The sequence below is a fragment of the Gigantopelta aegis genome, chromosome 8 (assembly GCF_016097555.1).
Source record: "Gigantopelta aegis isolate Gae_Host chromosome 8, Gae_host_genome, whole genome shotgun sequence".
NCBI classification, from domain to species: domain Eukaryota; kingdom Metazoa; phylum Mollusca; class Gastropoda; order Neomphalida; family Peltospiridae; genus Gigantopelta; species Gigantopelta aegis.
In genome coordinates this window covers 25,010,569-25,029,229 of record NC_054706.1, presented here as the reverse complement: position 1 = coordinate 25,029,229, position 18,661 = coordinate 25,010,569, and the positions used below count along the sequence as shown (strand labels likewise).

Below are 18,661 nucleotides of genomic sequence, written 5' to 3'. Positions count from 1 at the left end.
CTAATTACGGTCATGGTGTTATTGTATTAAAGCCGCACACCCTAGTTCCATCCAGCGAAAATAAATTATAATTTGGTTAATCTACAAACCTGTAACACACTTAGATCAAGTTTTATCAAATGGAGTGAAAAAGCAGGTTTTATATCGATAAATACCATGGGAATCCCCATGTCCCAATTGCTTGAAATAATTTTGAAAGTTAGTATTCTGATGTCACCGGTAGATGTCGCTTGAAGCACAACAATGCCTACGTCACGACAAATTTCACAGAGTGCGCACAGACTTGGGGTGCATTCTTTTCACCTCTCCTGGACATGTTCCAACTGTTCTGTCCTGGTTGTATCCCCTCTCCAGATATCGTAAGACATAGCAAAATTATTGGTTTTAAGGGTTTGTAACGTTTCGTATTGAGACACTTACTTGTCTGAACTTTATTGTTACTGAAAATGTTCACGAACTGTGAAGAAAAATCTCACAAATGAACAACAACAAATCGGATGATGATTGCGCGAACCGTGTACGAGAAAACAAACCGAACCAAAATGATAATGGTCATGTGGTATACCAACGTCTGTGACATTGAAATGGAAATATCCTGTCTAAAAATAGATTAGACCTTGTCTGCTCAACGGTTTTTTCTCAAACATGCGTTCGTTTTTAAGAAATAAGAAAAATGCATTTTGTGGTATTACAAAAACCAAGATTACCAGGATTACCAAAAACACTTCAGGTGAATGGAAATGTATATTCTAAATAATAAACGGTAAGTAAAGTGCAATTTTATTTGTGAAAAAATGGGTTTAATAGCGAAAAACAACGCCGTAATGGTTAACAACTAGCCATAACTAGGGTGTGTCCCTTTAATGCGCGATTAGCAACAGTTGTTTGGGGGTTTTTTATTTTTAATATTTTTATTTTTTTACTACATACATTTCTGATTAAAAAAAAAGTTACAAACATTTGAAGTTAAAAACTCTTTTATCGATGGAACTATTTTTCGTAACTGGCAAGTGGTTTCGTTCGCGTCCGCGTGGTACGGCTCTGTTAATAAATTGTTAACAATTATTGTTTGGCGTTATTGTGATTATTTGGCTATATGGTTTAACATGTCGGCAAGATAAATTCGTTGTAGAAACATCTCTCGGGTTCGGCTCAAGGGCCATAATTCTGTCAAAAATGGATAAATCATCATCAAAGTCAAACTAGATCTGTAATAGTATATGATAATGCTATACACTAAATTTCAGCTCAATATACAGTGTATCAAGCATTGTGAAAGAAAAAAAAAACATCCTGAGGGACGGAGATGAACCTATAGCCCCATCAGGTTGGACCGATAGGGGACTAAAAATTTAAAGGGACACGCCCTAGTTGTTAACCATTATGCCGTTGTTTTTTGCTATTAAACCCATTTTTCACAAATAAAATTACACTTTACTTACATTTTATTATTTAGAATATACATTTTCATTCTCCTGAAGTGTTTTTTGGTAATCCTTATAATCCTGATGTTTGTAATACCACGAAATGCATTTTTTGTATTTCTTAAAAACGCACGCGCCACTGAGAAAAAACCGTTGAGCAGACGAGGTCCAATCTATTTTTATAGGGGATCTTCGTGTTTCAACGTCACAGATGTTGGTATACCACGTGACCGTTATCATTTTGGTTCAGTTTTTATTTTCTCGTACACAGTTCGCGCAATCAACATCGATTTGTTGTCGTTTGCTTGTCGTTCATTTGTGAGGTTTTTCTTCACAGTTCGTGCACATTTTCATTAGCAATAAAGTTCAGACAAGTAAGTATCCCAATACAAAACGTTACAAACCCTTAAAACCAATAAGTCTTACGATATCTGGAGAGGACAAAACAGTTGGAACATACCCAGGAGAGGTGAAAGGAACGCACCCCAAGTCTGTGTGCACTCTGGGAAATTTGTCGTGACATGGGCATTTCTGTGCTTCGAGCGACATCTACCGGTGACATCAGAATACTAACTTTCAAAATTATTTCAAGTAACTGAGTCACGGGGATTCCCATGGTATTTATCGATATAAAACCTTCTTTTTTACTCCATTTTATAAAAATGTGATCTAAGTGTGTTACAGGTTTGTAGATTAACCAGAATTATAATTAATTTTCGCGGGCTGAAACTAGGGTGTGCGACTTTAAAACTCACTATATTGATGTCGAAAGATCAGAATCAGTTGAAGAGACTGAACCAAACAGTTTAAGGTATTGGTGGTTCGAAATAAGCATAACAACTATTAATGAAAATAATGCCAACTGAATGGCCTAGGCAGAGATTTCAGACATAACACATATCTATTTCTCGCTCCAGCCAATGCATCACGACTGGTACATCAAAGGCCATGGTATGTGCTATCCTGTCTATGGGTGGTGCATATAAAATATCCATTGCTGCTAATCGAAAAATAGTAGCCTATGAAGTGGGGACAGCGAGTTTCCTCCCTCAATATCTGTGTGGTCCTTACCCATATGTCCGACGCCATATAACCGTAAATAAAATGTGTTGAGGGCGTCGTTAAATAAACCATTTTCTTTCTTTCTTTCTAACCCATACCTTTCTCCCCTGTCTGTGGCTTCTGACTCTTCTCGTATCTTGTCTAAGCGTGACGGTTCATAATCTCCACTCCCCGGCAGCGGCTCATCATAAAACACATCGTCAACTAAACTGATGGCATCATCAGTGACTGGCTGCAAACAAGAAAACATCTGGACACATAACAATGTTCAACATACAGGCGAATGTGAATAGGTCACTGAACCTTCAAAGTCGGGGTAGCTGTCCTTGTATGAAAATTGAAATTATATAGTATTGATGCAAAACAAAAACTCCAACCCAATTAACACCAAACTAAACATTGACTAACAAGAACTAATACCTATTAGATTTGGTAACACACCAATTCATATAATGCTAAGAACACACCTACCATGTTTAAAAATAGTTTAAAAGTAAAACAAACTAACTGAAAATTATGTGTCAGAATTACCAAATATTTGACATCCAATAACTGATTCATGATTAGTTAATCCAATAGCTGATGATTAATAAATCAATGTGCCCAAGGCTAGGAAGCAATTGTCACATTGGCCCTTCACCCTCATACCTGCCGTTACAAGTTATTATAATCACCTGTGAGGTAGCAACGCTGAGATCCTCATCGGGAATATCCCCAGCAAGACTGGCTGGAGCGTAGCTTCTACTTTTCATCGCCTGTTTTTGTCTGAGCTTTCTCTTGACTCCCTGAAATTTAAATCAAATATGTGACATATTTGGCGATTTCACTACAATCTCATCGTCTGTTTTTGTTTGAGCTTTCTCTTGAGCCCCTGAAATTTAAATCAAATATGTGACATATTTGACGATTTCACAACAATCTCATATTCTCATTGCCAATTTTAGTCTGAGCTATCTCTTGACTTCCTGAAACATAAATCAAATGTGACATATTCAGTGATTTCACTATAATCTCATCGACTGTTTTTGTCTGAGCTTTCTCTTGACTCCCTGAAATTTGAATAAAATATGTGACATTCAGTGAATTCACTACAATCTTATATACTCATGCAGCCCTCCATCACACCATTTATGACAGAGTCAATGCAAACCTGTGAAAAACAGAGAGTTTAGTTGGTCCCATGGATGTCCAGTTGAGAGTGGTTGCACCTGGATTAAATATCAATGCTCATTATTCAGTAAGTTAAGGGAGCTATTAAAGGGACATTCCTGAGTTTGCTGCATTGTAAGATGTTTCCGACTAATAAAATATTTCTACGATTAAACTTACATATTAAAAAAAAAAATTGTTGAGAATATCAGTGTCTGTATATTCAATGTGTTTCTAGTCGTCTTAATATTTGTAAGAAGCCCAAACTAGATACTGTCTTCAAACAATTTCGTACGTACGAAAAAATAATATTTTTGGAAATAAAATGAAACACGTTTAATATACAGCCACTAATATGTTATGCAGAAAAATATATTTGATATGTAATTACAATCGTTAAAAAGACTCTGTAGGTCGATAACATATTAAAAGTTGCAGCAAACTCAGGAATGTCCCTTTAATTACTCCTCTGAATGTCGGGAGAATCAAATACATGTAGTTAAAAGTTAAATGTGTGAAAATCAAATGGAACAAACCTGTAGACACAACTGAGGCAACATGGACAGCAGCATTACAATATTCCATAGGCCCCTATATATATGTACACAAGTTAAAGACCACACCAATTAATAATTAATCAAAAGTAAACATCTAAAATTCATAGATAAAATACAACTTACAGCCAGTGTCAATATACCCTACCAGGTCATTTTGATGACAGAGTTATAGATAAAATACAACTTACAGCCAATAACTAATATGTTATGCAGAAAAATATATTTGATATGTAATTACAATCGTTAAAAAGACTCTGTAGGTCGATAACATATTAAAAGTTGCAGCAAACTCAGGAATGTCCCTTTAATTACTCCTCTGAATGTCGGGAGAATCAAATACATGTAGTTAAAAGTTAAATGTGTGAAAATCAAATGGAACAAACCTGTAGACACAACTGAGGCAACATGGACAGCAGCATTACAATATTCCATAGGCCCCTATATATATGTACACAAGTTAAAGACCACACCAATTAATAATTAATCAAAAGTAAACATCTAAAATTCATAGATAAAATACAACTTACAGCCAGTGTCAATATACCCTACCAGGTCATTTTGATGACAGAGTTATAGATAAAATACAACTTACAGCCAATGTCGATATACCCTGCCAGGTCATTTTGATGACAGTCATAGATGCAATACAACTTACAGCCAATGTCGATATACATGTACCCTGCCAGGTCATTTTGATGACAGTCATAGATAAAATACAACTTACAGCCAATGTCGATATACCCTGCCAGGTCATTTTGATGACAGTCATACACATGTGGATAAAATACAACTTACAGCCAATGTCGATATACATGTACCCTGCCAGGTCATTTTGATGACAGTCATAGATAAAATACAACTTACAGCCAATGTCGATATACCCTGCCAGGTCATTTTGATGACAGTCATACACATGTAGATAAAATACAACTTACAGCCAATGTCGATATACATGTACCCTGCCAGGTAATTTTGATTAGTCATAGATAAAATACAACTTACAGCCAATGTGGATATACCCTGCCAGGTCATTTTGATGACAGTCCAGTGTTCAAGATTAAAATTTTGGGGCAGTATCCCATTTGGATACTAACATTTCAAAATCTGGTATCCCACCTGAGAATTTAGTATCCTGGCAAAATTTTGATGACAGTCATAGATAAAATACAACTTACAGCCAATGTCGATATAACCTGCCAGGTCATTTTGATCACAGAGTCATAGATAAAATACAACTTACAGCCAATGTCGATATACCCTGCCAGGTCATTTTGATGACAGAGTCTTTACTTCTTGGTGTACCGGGGTAGCCCCTGCGGTACGTGCTTGTACTTGAAAGCGGTGTTGTCCTGCGTGAATATCTATCTGTTTCACTGATGTGCCTTCCTGGTACGCGCAGGGGGTCGATGATCCGGGGAGATGCAGAGTCGAGTTCATCTTCCGGGTGTATGAGCTCTTCCTTCAACTTGCCGATCGACCCTGCATAGCGCTTCCGACGGTTGTCCCACCTGTCAGATCGGGAGCAGTCCTCTTCACCAACACCAAAGAAATCTGCCACACTGCTCTTCATGTACCTGTTTGAAGTATGTTAAATATAATAATTGTAGTGGGTTTTTTGGGGGGGTTTTATCGATGAATAACAATCACACACAGTGCATAAAATCCAATAGCATAGCAAAGCAACTTTATACTAAATATCTGACTGTTATACATCAATATATTCACAAATATTACAAACAATTTATATACAGTAAAATACTCTTATAACAAACTCCCCTGCGTGTGCTGTAACCTCACCGTCGTGCAGGAGTGTAACATTCTCTTTGAGAATGGCCAATACAGCACAAAATTGAAGTTTTGAGTAAAATTCAGCATCCGTAAAATTTCTGTGATATTTGTGTTTTTGCACAGTTCTTTACACTGTTTTTGTTTTGAATTTTTATATTGATGTTGATCATCACTTATTTATTTGCATTACCATAGTTTGACACCCAATAGCCGATGTATTTTTCGTGCTGGGGTGTCGTTAAAAATTCATTCATTCATTCATTCATTCATTCATTCTTATAACAAACTAAAAGGGACCATGATAGTTAGTTCGCAATAGCAGTAGTTCGTTGTGTATTTGCATAAGTTGGTCATTAATATATATAGGGAGATAAAACAGGACTTTACGATCAGTTTGTTCTATGCAGTACATGTAGTTCATTCTAAGCATGTTTGTTATACATGTAAGTGTACTTTATTGTATTTACAAACAACACTTCTATTTAGTTAAAAATACACAAAAATCAGGACATCATGTCCTTTTCATGACCTGTTTTATGTAACGACTTCCCACTGACGTAATGACATCATCTTATGAGGTTTATTAAAGGAGAACATTCAGTTTTAAGTGACGCCATTTAATTTGAAGAATTCAATATTCATCAGCATTTTCTTTAAAGTGCTGTTCCAGATATATGATGTATTGAGCTATATCAATCAACATATTGTTTAATATGATTAGGATATTTAAAAAAAATTATATACCGATATATTTTCGATTTAAAAATATTGCCCTGAAAATCAGAACCAGTAGAATTTGTTTCCGGAATTTCTGTAAGATTTGACCCATGACGTAATGAAAGGAAGGCTTGAAAATTAGCAGTCACCTGGTCGTCCGTTGCGACCTTTATTGGATAAGAGCGACCAATTTTTTTTTACAAAGGTAGTCCATTGGGCGACCATCAATTTTAGGGTCTGGCGAGTATGGTACTAGTTAAGAAAAAAACAAAAAAAACACTGATACCGAATCCAATATGACAAAACACACTACACATGGGGGATACATACATGTAGAACATGTTCTATATTTTGACAGCGCCAACATAATGAATAAAGATAAAATTCATATAAAAACATGTTAATTTATTAAGTTTTAAACCCATACTGTCTCAAATAACATTTTATTGGGGGGTAATTAACAGTGCAGTGTAAATTGAAACAAAAATTATGTACAAATTACCATCAAAGTACACAGGTTAACTCTTCTTTTTTTCTGATGCATGTTTTAAAGCAATTGATTGAACATCCAAGGTAATCTGAATGACACAACCGTAATACATGATCAAAGCTGTATCACTGCACAAAGCAGAGTCGAAATGTTAAAAATAAGAAATATAAACCTGATAAAAAGTAAAACCCTGATTAAACACAGTTTTAATGTAGAAATACCACATCATACATGTAGAGCTATATACTGGTACAAGCAGGAACATATTCTCTGTCCACTGTCTTTTTTCTTAAGGAAATAATGTGTCGATAAAAAACCCTGATAAGTACATTGGTAAATAAATATGGAATTAATATACAATGTAGGAATCGATATTTGATCAAAATAGGAATCGATACACAAGCAGGCACTAACTTAAAAGGTTGAAACAACTGAATAAAAGTGCAAATACGTTGTGAGTTTAGTGTAACACCATAAATGTCTGTGTACCTGCCAAATCGCTTCATCCTACTGCCAGATGCTGGTTCACCCCCTGCTCCACTGGTTGGTGGCGCACTGGCTGTGGTCAGCCGAGATATCTGTCTGTTGTAAGCACTATCCATCATATCTTTAAAAAAATATATTAAAAAACCCATCATAATCATCATACTATAACAGTATAATCAGAGCTTCTAGAATTGTTATAAAAATCCACTAGCCAAGGGATCAGTGATTTAAAAAATGTACTAGCCACGATTAAAAGTTCATTAGCCCTACTTTAAGTGAATGCAATTTTACTAATAGGAATAATTGGATATGTCATCCAAAGAAGGTGATAAGACGTAAGAGTTTAAAAACCCAGTTTTGAGGGGAGGGAGGTGCAGGATATTCACATGTACAAAATAGACTTAAATACAGCATTTGATCCCCAAAAATTCACTAGCCATTGGGCATAGCAATGGTAGTTATTTCCTAGCCTAACATTGAATATCACTAGCCATGGGAGTGGGGCTACCATAATGTTATTTTGGAAAAACGGGATCAATTTTTTTTTATGCTTACAAAAATGTCATTTAACAGGAGAAATTGTCTCCTGCGTAGGTGACGGGAGATTTGATCAAATACCAGGAGACTCCGATGGAATCCGGGAGTGTTGACAGGTCTGTTAATCTAGAAGCCCTGATAATTAAAACCTTCAAACAGGAATGAAAATGAAATAAATGACTGAACAAACAAACAAAATAAAACACCTAAACAAACAAAATACAGGGTTACTGTTATTCATGAATCCAACAAGGCCAGGAACAGTTTTGTGGCAGTGTTAAAATCCAGAATGCTATAATAATAATAATAATATTTAAAAATCATGAATTTGTTTATCTGATTTTTTTTTTTTGAAGGGGGTGGGTTTAGCTGAGAAGGTTGAGTGCTAGCATCGTAGGATCAAATCACCTCAGTGGATCCATTCAACTGATTTGGGGTTTTTCTCGTTCCAACCAGCACACCACAACTGGTCAAAGGCTGTGGTACAGGTATGTGCTTTCCTGTCTGTGGGAAAATGCATATAAAAGATCCCTTGCTGCATCAGGAAAAATGTAGCGGGTTTCCTCTGATGACAATGTGTCATAATTACATAATTACCAAATGATTGACATCCAATAGCTGATGATTCATTAATCAATGTGCTCTAGTGGTGTCATTAAACAAACCAAACTTTAACTTTAAAAAAAATGCACCTGTAAGAATAAAGTACAAAGTCTGACACTGATCTCCACATGAAGCCACCAATAAAATAATGTCAAAAACCAAAACCAAACCCCCAACCCACCCAGACCTGGACTTGATATACTGAGCTACTATACATAATATACACATATATATATACATATGATGATACATTATAATATACTGGTAGTCAATGTCAGTCTCAATTTCAAATTTTATAATCATGATGTATCGTCCATTGCCCTGTTTCAGTGAGGTTCCTATTTCGGTGGTTACGTGGTTTGTGCTCAACAGTACATACATTTGAATAGTTTTGACAATTCTGACTGTCTATCGTATTCACAGAAATGTTCATAAAAATTAAATTAAAACAAGCAAAGAAAGCAAGATTGCACTTTACATATTCATCAAGATAGCAAATTTCTTAATACCTTTCTTCTACAATTTACAAAGACTGTTATTTGAAAGAAGCTTAATTTTAAAAACTATTTCTGTCTGTTCTCAGCCATACTGGTACATGTATTTGGTTACTAGTATTGAAATCACATGATTGCCACAGCGTCTGCTGCAAAAACTCTCTTTACAGATACTTGCCAAAAATATATGTCCTTATATGTTTTAACATAAATATCTTTCTGGATATCTGTTTATATATTTATTAAAACTCAGAATGCAGCTTATACTTAGTGGCCAGTTTAGTGCTCATTTGAAGTGTAGAAATACTAATAAAAAGGTAGGAATTTGAATAACAACTGTTTGCAGGGCTGGCCAAAAGTACTCGTCCGAGTAAAATTTACAATTCAGTCATCCGTCGGGCAACCAAAATTTCCAAACACAAACTGCCTCTGTACTCCTTTTGTACACTTGCGAATTTTGCAATTCCGTAATCTACAGCAAGCATCAACCACCAGTCTTCGAGATTAAAAATTTTGGGCAGTATCCCAGTTGGATACTAACATTTCAAAATCTGGTATCCCACCTGAGAATTTAGTATTATATGGTATCCCGGTGGGATACTGGGTTCTTGAAGTCTGGTATCCAAAATTAAATTCTGGTATCCCTGGGATATCGGGATACCATTAATCTCGAACACTGACCACCATTTCAAAGCTTGGCCAAAGCCACGAAGCCGTTCACAGACTGTGCAAGTAAGAAAACTATAACCGACTCCCAACCACCCCCTCCTCTCTCTCGCTTTCTTTTGCTCTCTCTCTCCATCCATCCATCCCCTATGTACAGTGTGTGTGAGGCCTCTGGATTTCACGGAACGATAGTTTTCAGTACTGTGTAGATTGTGTGTTGGTAAAATCACGAAAAAACAAACTTTCGTTTCCCAGGAGTATTATATTGAGCACAGTATTTGACCAGAAGTAGGCCCACGTCTTTGAATAAATGAAGGCATTTAAGAAATTAGGCCTTTATTTGTAAATCGTGGTATTTAATGTCGCCGGTTGTCGGTGTCAGTGAAGTAAATTGCCAAAAATGTTGAAGGATCGAGAAAAATCTGTTAAGAACGTTACAATCCAGCATTGTACTAAAATGGATAAGTAGACTCTTTGTAAAGTTAGTTTTCGCTTTATCTATGTTAGCTCACGTAACACAAGTGTGACGTAAAATGAGGTCAGGGAATTCCCACTGCACGGTTGATTTTCACTAATTTAGTGGCTTTTTGTATTAAAAATCTAGGTTGTCCATCTGCAAATTTTTGCACTTCTTTCCCATCGAAATTGAAGTATTAAATGTACATGCAAATAACATTAACTGACTAAATGTAAAAGAACGTACAGTGAGTAGACACACATGCAGGAAAACTTTTAACAGGATCTAAGCAGTCTCCGACTGAGTCTGTGTGTTGGACTCACATCAAGAGCACCAAATGCCAGAATTTCTAAGGAAAATCGAGGATATACTCCCCCTAAAAATTTTTAAAATTAAATGTCCTGAAATGCAATGTCCTGCAGTCTAGAAATAAAATTCACTCTTAAGAACGGAAGGACTTTCCTTTGGCACTGTCACTAACCCTAACCCTAACTCTCTATGATAAGTATTTATAATGTTCTTTATACGTGACACTGACAGTGCCAAAGGAAACTCCTACCAAATAAACTAACAAAATAACAATATTTATCAGGTTACGTACATGTATGCAAATTAAAAATAAATAAATACTAAATAGTCGATAGTCCTTCCAAGCTAATTAACATTGTGATTGTTATTATCATTGTAAATAATTTCACATAAAATTTATTTATGTATTCATAACCTTCTTTTAAATTTGGAAACATGTTAAAAAGAAAATATGTCATAACTTGTATCTTAAATTGGACATGATGTAACAAGTTTAACTTTAAGTCGATCCTTCGCATCACTTGCCTTGATCTTGACAAAACAGGTCAATCGAAGCATCCGTGACAACCCGTAAACATATCCGGAATTCACCAACGTACGTTCAGCGCAATTCCAGTGACAAGTCCTGTGTTCTAATGCAACCGATTTACTAATTCGTATAACAAATGTTCTGGAAATTATTAAAACACGACAGCTTACCATGAACTAATATGATAACAATTCATATTAAAAGCTCTGGCGCATTATTTCTATTTCCAAGCGTTACCATTTTCTCAACTAATATTTGTTTATTCTACGCTTCGAATTTGGTCACTACAAAATTAATCCGTGCATAAATACCAGTCTATGAAAAACAACCATTCGGCATTTCTCGGAAATGTCTGTTGAGGCAATCCGACTACTTCGGCTGTTTACGGCAATATGTGTGTAATTTTATAGCTTACTTTGCTAAATTCAGTCGCTAACTTTTAAACCTGACGTCATGCTAAGACTTTCCCAAGTTGGAGTATACTATAGATTTTTCGTAACTAAAAAAATCATACATGATTTAAATTAAAGGTAGATTTGGAATTCTTGAGAATTTTTCTAAGAACCATTTTCTCCAGTAATGGGTTATTGGTTTTAAGTACTATAGTCCGTTCCATATCCTTTTTTGGGGGTAAATAATTTCAGGTTTGGTGTTTTTGAGAAGAAAAAAAAAAAACCAAAAAATATTTTTGTGTCCAGTTTAAAAAATAATCAGCTCAGAAATAAATGACTTGTAGTAAATTCTGGCCCGTAGGAACGATTGTGTTTTTTTTTCGGGGGGGGGGGGGGGGGGGAGCACTTACGAATTGGATACAAACTCTATAGTAGATTTTGGTTACAATGGCACATTAATGTGTATTAAAAAAAAAAAAAAAGGCTCACAAGTGGGGGCGGGGCCTCTTTGTGCATGGCCAGTGAGGATCTACAAATGTCCCCACCATCCCTTTCCATGTATCACAGGGGATAACCGCATGCGGGTAACTGTAGTTACTCGCATCCAAGATGGCGATGAACGCAAATTATGAGTATTATTCAATGTGAATTTCCATTCTTAACGTGCATTTTTGAGATATTCATATACAGAGACTTCATGAAATATATAAAATATGCATTTTTGAAGCATACGTTTTAAAAAAAGAGTATTTGGGAATTAAATAACGGGCATCAAAAATCGCGTGTGATGTTGGTAATTGAAAGTGTCAACATCATAAGGATGTGGGTATCTGTTACGGTTGGATGAGGGTAACTGTTCGATGCAGAATGCCGTTCAAATCACAAATAATTCAAAATTGGGTGATTGATTACTTTATTTTGAATATAAGACGAAATGACTCGACGGTAAAGTCATACAATAATATAGCTTTATGTTTTTATAGTCTTCTTATATTAACTTTCAAGATTGAAATAGTCCGATATATACGCACGCACGCTTTCCTTTCAATTTTGTATTTTGTTGTTGGACATCAAAATGCCCCGGTAAGGGAGAACAAAAAAACAAAACAAAACAAAACAAAAAACAACAACCAAAAAGAAAACAAAACACGCTAGAGCTTAGCTCGTCAGCAGCCACATGTCCAACGTCTTTAGGTATGAGTGCTTCAACTAAACTTACTTTTGCCATTGCCATTTGTGTAGTTATTAGCTGTGGACTTGCAGACCGCGTGTTGGTCGTGACCGCGGGCTGCGACCAGAAGACATTCGAGCTACTGTCCATTCAGTATAAATGCATGACAACCACACACATATCAAGGCATCCGTATCCAGTGGCGTAAAAAGTAAGTTGCCTTCGTGCCACTCTTTTGAAGGAAATGTTTGCCTTGGTACCCCTCGAACTTGCCTTAGTGCCCTAATGTTTGTTATTAAATCAAAGGCAACACTCGCCCCCCCCCCCCCCCCCATCCCAATTATTCACGTTGAAATATTACGTAACGCTATTATATAAAAATTAGACACCCTCCCTCCCCCTTTATTACATGGCGGTGGAAGAGATACACATGTGATATTTATCGTCTCTTCACATATGAAAATACGTCTTTCGAGAGGTGTCACACAGTACAACTCCGCATAGATGTGATGCGAAAAGTGTGCACATGGTTCTTTCAATTCATATTTTTAAATCGGAAACATACTTGCTGTATAATTAATGTTAGCAGCATAATTTAACAAAATATATTTTTTAATAATTTAGTTTAGCCGTGAATATATTTATAATATTGTTTGTATAAACTTCATTGATAGATGTGTTGCGTAGGAATGCAAAGTTTCATTGATAAATAGCTAAATAAAATGAAGTAGCCACGACATGACGTTATTTCCTCCCTTGTAACGCCACATAACGTTTGGCGCTACACCCATCAACACCCTCGAGCGTTACGTAATATTTGAATGGCCCCAGTGTACATTTTGATGGGGTGTGTTAAAATAGTATTGGCTCGGGCGGAGGATGTATCGCACAATAGCACATGTAATAATCTGAAAAAGAAAATGAAGGGAAAAACATAAGAATAATGTTTTTTACCAATTGTTTCTAGACGCATATGGCGACGATTAGTTATGAAGAGATAACTACTGCAGATACTCTCATCCTACAGTTACGCTCATCATTGCAGTTACCCGCATCCCATTTGTCAGATACCCACATCTCATCAGAAGCTGACTAGAGAGTTACCTACATCACCACTTCGAAGTTACCTTCATCATGCCTAACTTTGTGATTTCATTATCAGCCGAATGACACAACTTATCCATAGTTCATTGAGTCGAAATATATTCATACTAAAGCAACTGCCGATACGCTCTATTAAAATGAGAATGCTTAGAAATACGAAAATTCACATTGATTAATACTCTTCATGTGCGTCCTCCGCCATATTGAATGCGAGTAACTACAGTTACCCGTATGCGGTTATCCCCTGTGATGTATGGAATTGTTAGTAGCCTACCATTATCCACATTCAATTGCATAGTTATCACCATGTGTTAATGCAAAATGAATTCTAAATGTCCCACGGAGGACGTTCTTATTAATTAATAATTGTCATAGTTTGCATATGTTACTTGTATTCACGTCTCTTATTTAGTTACTTAATTACGCTACATCAAATATATATAACTGTTGATAATTAAGATGCAGCAGACTATGTATTTAAAAAAAAGTTGTATTTTAGGCATCAAAAATCATTTACCCCCAAATGGATCCTTGTATCTATTTCTGAACATAATTAAGCATAATAGGCAGCTTAGGTCCAGATTTGAGAATAATGCGAACATTTCGGACAAAAATTCCATATTTTTTCCATGTGCTACCCATTGACTTAGTTTTTAATTTTTAATTGGAAACACTTTTCAAGATAGATTAAAGTGGCCATATTACTATGCAAAGAAATATTAATACCAATATTTTGCTTTGTATTGGCTCCTCCATCCAGGACTGGATTCTTCTTAGGTCAGGTCAGAGTGTTTGACGTGCACATTCAGAGCAAACTGTTGTAGCACACGGCTGTTCTGGGCACAGGTGCCGGCCTCCAGGACAGGAAAGGGGTGGGGTTGGGTTGGAGGGGGACCTCCTGCACTGGCAGGTGCAAGGGATCACAGGTACCCCCAAACAGAAAACCCTAAAACAAATACTATAGTTACATATATAAATATAGCCCGTGTACTCTGACGACAAAAGAGCGAGACGGACAGGTCTACCAACCGTCCAAATGTCCGTCTAGCTCTCTTACCGTCAGACTACTCGGGCTAGGTGAAATAGTACGCCTTCACTGATTTTAAAGGCGCAGCGCAAGTTTCAGCCCGTAAAAATGGACACTAAGTTTGGTTAAGTTACAAACCTGTAACACATTTGGATAACGTTACAAGAGCGTGAAACAAGAGTCTGTGAAGTTGAAACGGTGAAATACCGTTAACAATAGACTAAAACTCGACTCCATAACTGTTACTTCTCAGACGCACGTGCGTTTAAAAAAAAAAAAGAGTATTTTGTGGTGTTATAAACACCAGGATTACCAGAAAAATTTCGGTTGTACGGAAATGGATAAGCTAAACAATAAAATATAAGTAAAGTTTGATTTCAGTGATCATAAACGGCTCTAATAGTGAAAAATATGCCTTAGTGTTTACAAAATAGGGTCTGTCAAACATTTGATCATTCTAATTCATAGTCATCAGAGGAAACCCGATACATTTTCACATTAGTAGTAAGGAATCTTTTATATGCACCATCCCACAGAAAGGATAGCATATATACTACCGCTGCCTTCGATATACCAGTCGCGATGCACCGGCTGGAACGAGAAATAGCCCAATGGTCCACCGACAGTGATCGATCCTAGACCGACCGCGTATCAGGCGTGCTCTTTACAACTGGGTTACGTCCCGCCCTTTCTTCAGCAAATGACGCCCATGCCAGTATACATATTATTTGTATAAGCGGGGGCGGGACGTTGCCCAGTAGTAAAGCGCATGCCTGATGCGCGGTCGGTCTAGGATCGATCGCCGTCGGTGGGCTCATTGAGCTATTTCTGGTATATGAAAGGCCGTGGTATATTCTATCGTGTCTGTGGGATGGTGCATATAAAATACCCCTGGCTACTAATAGAAAAATATAACAGGTTTCCTCTCTGACTATGTAAAAATGACCACATGTTTGACATCCAATAGCCGATGATTGCTCTAGTGGTGTCGTTAAACAAAAACTAATTTTTTTTTTTTTTATCTGTGTAAGCAAGCTGTGTTGTAGACACTTGTCTTCATTAACGTTCTTGCTTTACCTCACACAAAAATAAATTAGAAATTAAAAATAAATAAATAAATAGAATGTTTTGGTAAATCGTAAAAATAGTTTTTTTATGAACATTATATTATTTATTTAATTAATTTGTTATCACCCCTCCCCACCCCCATTATAATGTATTTCTTTGTTTTTTTTATAGAAAAGAAGTTACACCGGATGTCGCTCGGTAAATATAATTTAGGCACTCGTGTCATAAACATAGTCTGTCATGGACACTCATGTAATATCCTCCATATTCTATTCCCCCACATATTTTCAAAACATAACTTCTTTGTTAGCCTACTGTAGGCCTATTCGCTTTTCATATAGGCTAAATTAAGGCGCTTCTCGACCTTTTGGCAATTCTAAAAAAAGAAAAAAAAAGAAAAGTTAATTATAATTTTTATTTTTTATTTTTGCTATAGCAATAAAGTTTGATGTACAGTGGAAGAGTAAAATTTCATTCGGGAGGTTTGGTGGCCCTTAAAAGGGCCTTTATAACGTCGCTCCTTCGCCGGCGACATTTCTTGGAGTGTTCCTGTCCTTGCTGTCGAGGGTCTACAGAATGATATCCTCTGGATCTCTCCAGCAAACTGGCGACTTGGTATGAGCAATGGAATCAAAGTTTACCATTGTCGATGGACAGGAAACGGGCTCCAAGGAAAGTCCCGGCGTCGGAGCAACCCGGTTATCTTTACGGGAGGTACATTTCAACATCGTGTTCACGAAGAATCTCAAAACTTGTACGAATGCTACAGACATGACTATAGTTTTTGAATGAATTCAAAATTAGATAACGTCATCATTTCGCCACTGTCTTTATATATCGGTCGTGCGGACGTAATAGAAGTAACTGTCAACTTCTAAACGACGTTTTGTCGTTGATTAATATTTTGTGTTTTCGAATTGGAGATTATATTATTTTAAACTTTGTTGAGATCATGTTAGTTCCAGGAAAATATTAAAAGTAGTTTTTCAATAGATTTTTGTTTGTTGCCTTATTTTGAAAAATTATAAAGAAAGGTATTTAAAGAGTAATATTGTTGATAACCGTTTGATACTTCTATATCATCTTGTCATCATTATTATAATTGCCAGAATTATTAATCAAAACCAACAATCGAACTATTTTCGCGACCCACGGGTTCGAATTTAATACCAAGCCCGTTGGATTTGCCCATATCTTGGCTTGTTCTTTCTATGGGTATATTATATGATTCTAATTTGAATATGTCATTAAAGAAATCTAACATAGTATTAGCCTATCTATGTCGTAAAATATGTCTATGTCTGTGCCAGTTATAGTGTAATCTGGAAAACATTTAGTTCTAGCTGTGTTGTGCTGTATTTTTAGTAAATACATTATCAATTTGGTCAAATGTATCTTCTTTATAACATGGGGATCCAATAAAGGGGGGGGGGGGGGGGTGAATACAACACCAATAGTAAGTTTTTCACAAAGGCCTGTCATTTCTGGAGGAATGCTAAACAAAGACATATTCAGAATTACTTGTAACATTAAAGTTACATTCTCTGGTTACCATATTATAACATCATGTACAAATGTGAAATACAAGCTCAAATGCACTTTTAAAAAAGTCGTGTGTGTTCACTATGAACAGATATCGTCAAACATATACGCTTAATTCGTCGCCCGTGCCGCCATAGCTCGGCAAAGCACAAACGACAGCCTGTTGTCAGTTTCAGTTAACACGTGCGTTTGCCGATTTCAAATTGTAGGGTTCGTCTCAAAAAATTAAAAGAGAAATCTTGCGCTGTACGAAGAACGTTCGGTTGAGGATACGGTACTAGGGTCTTTAGTTAAAACCGGTTTGATCTTGGAAACGTATTATCGACAGTCGTACCTTCCTATTTCAGAAATGATATTTTATAAAGTGTTAGTAGAACTTTCAAAGTTTAGTTTGTATACTAGTAACACATTAATCATGTATATATTTTTTTAAATAAAATATACTAAAGTAGTTTTCACTTCTTAATTTTACGTGTTAAAATCGACAAATTCAAATAAATATTATTTCGTCTGGAAAGGGTAAAGTTGGGGTGGGTGGGTGGGGGTGTTTAACGACATCAAAGATCATCATCCGACCCCATACAACCGTAAATAAAAACCGGCCTCGGTGGCGTCGTGGCAGGCCATCGGTCTACAGGCTGGTAGGTACTGAGTTCGGATCCCAGTCGAGGCATGGAATTTTTAATCCAGATACCGACTCCAAACCCTGAGTGAGTGCTCCGCAAGGCTCAATGGGTAGGTGTAAACCACTTGCACCGACCAGTGATCCATAACTGGTTCAACAAAGGCCATGGTTTGTGCTATCCTGCCTGTGGGAAGCGCAAATAAAAGATCCCTTGCTGCCTGTCGTAAAAGAGTAGCCTATGTGGCGACAGCAGGTTTCCTCTAAAACAAATCTGTGTGGTCCTTAACCATATGTCTGACGCCATATAACCGTAAATAAAATGTGTTGAGTGCGTCGTTAAATAAAACATTTCTTTCTTTCCGTAAATAAAATGTGTTGAGTGCGTCGTTAAATAAAACATATCATATCCTTCCTTCCATCTGCTGTTGGATGTCAATCTTAAAATTAGCTCTACTGGGTCTAGC

The 18,661-nt window shown here is 36.4% G+C and overlaps 1 protein-coding gene across 2 annotated transcripts in view; it reads right to left on the bottom strand.

The window, feature by feature from the left end:
- LOC121379034 (inactive rhomboid protein 1-like) overlaps positions 1-7,790 on the bottom strand; it is a 29,475-nt gene extending 21,685 nt beyond the window's left edge. For both annotated transcript variants that reach the window (XM_041507476.1, XM_041507477.1), the window contains exons 1-4: positions 7,677-7,790; positions 5,433-5,766; positions 3,161-3,271; positions 2,585-2,718 (exon numbers count right to left, since the gene is read on the bottom strand). In XM_041507476.1, coding sequence (XP_041363410.1) covers positions 2,585-2,718; positions 3,161-3,271; positions 5,433-5,766; positions 7,677-7,789 — 692 coding nt within the window. In that variant the 5' untranslated portion in view covers position 7,790. The remainder of the gene's footprint in view (positions 1-2,584; positions 2,719-3,160; positions 3,272-5,432; positions 5,767-7,676) is intronic.
- Positions 7,791-18,661: the final 10,871 nt, after the last annotated feature.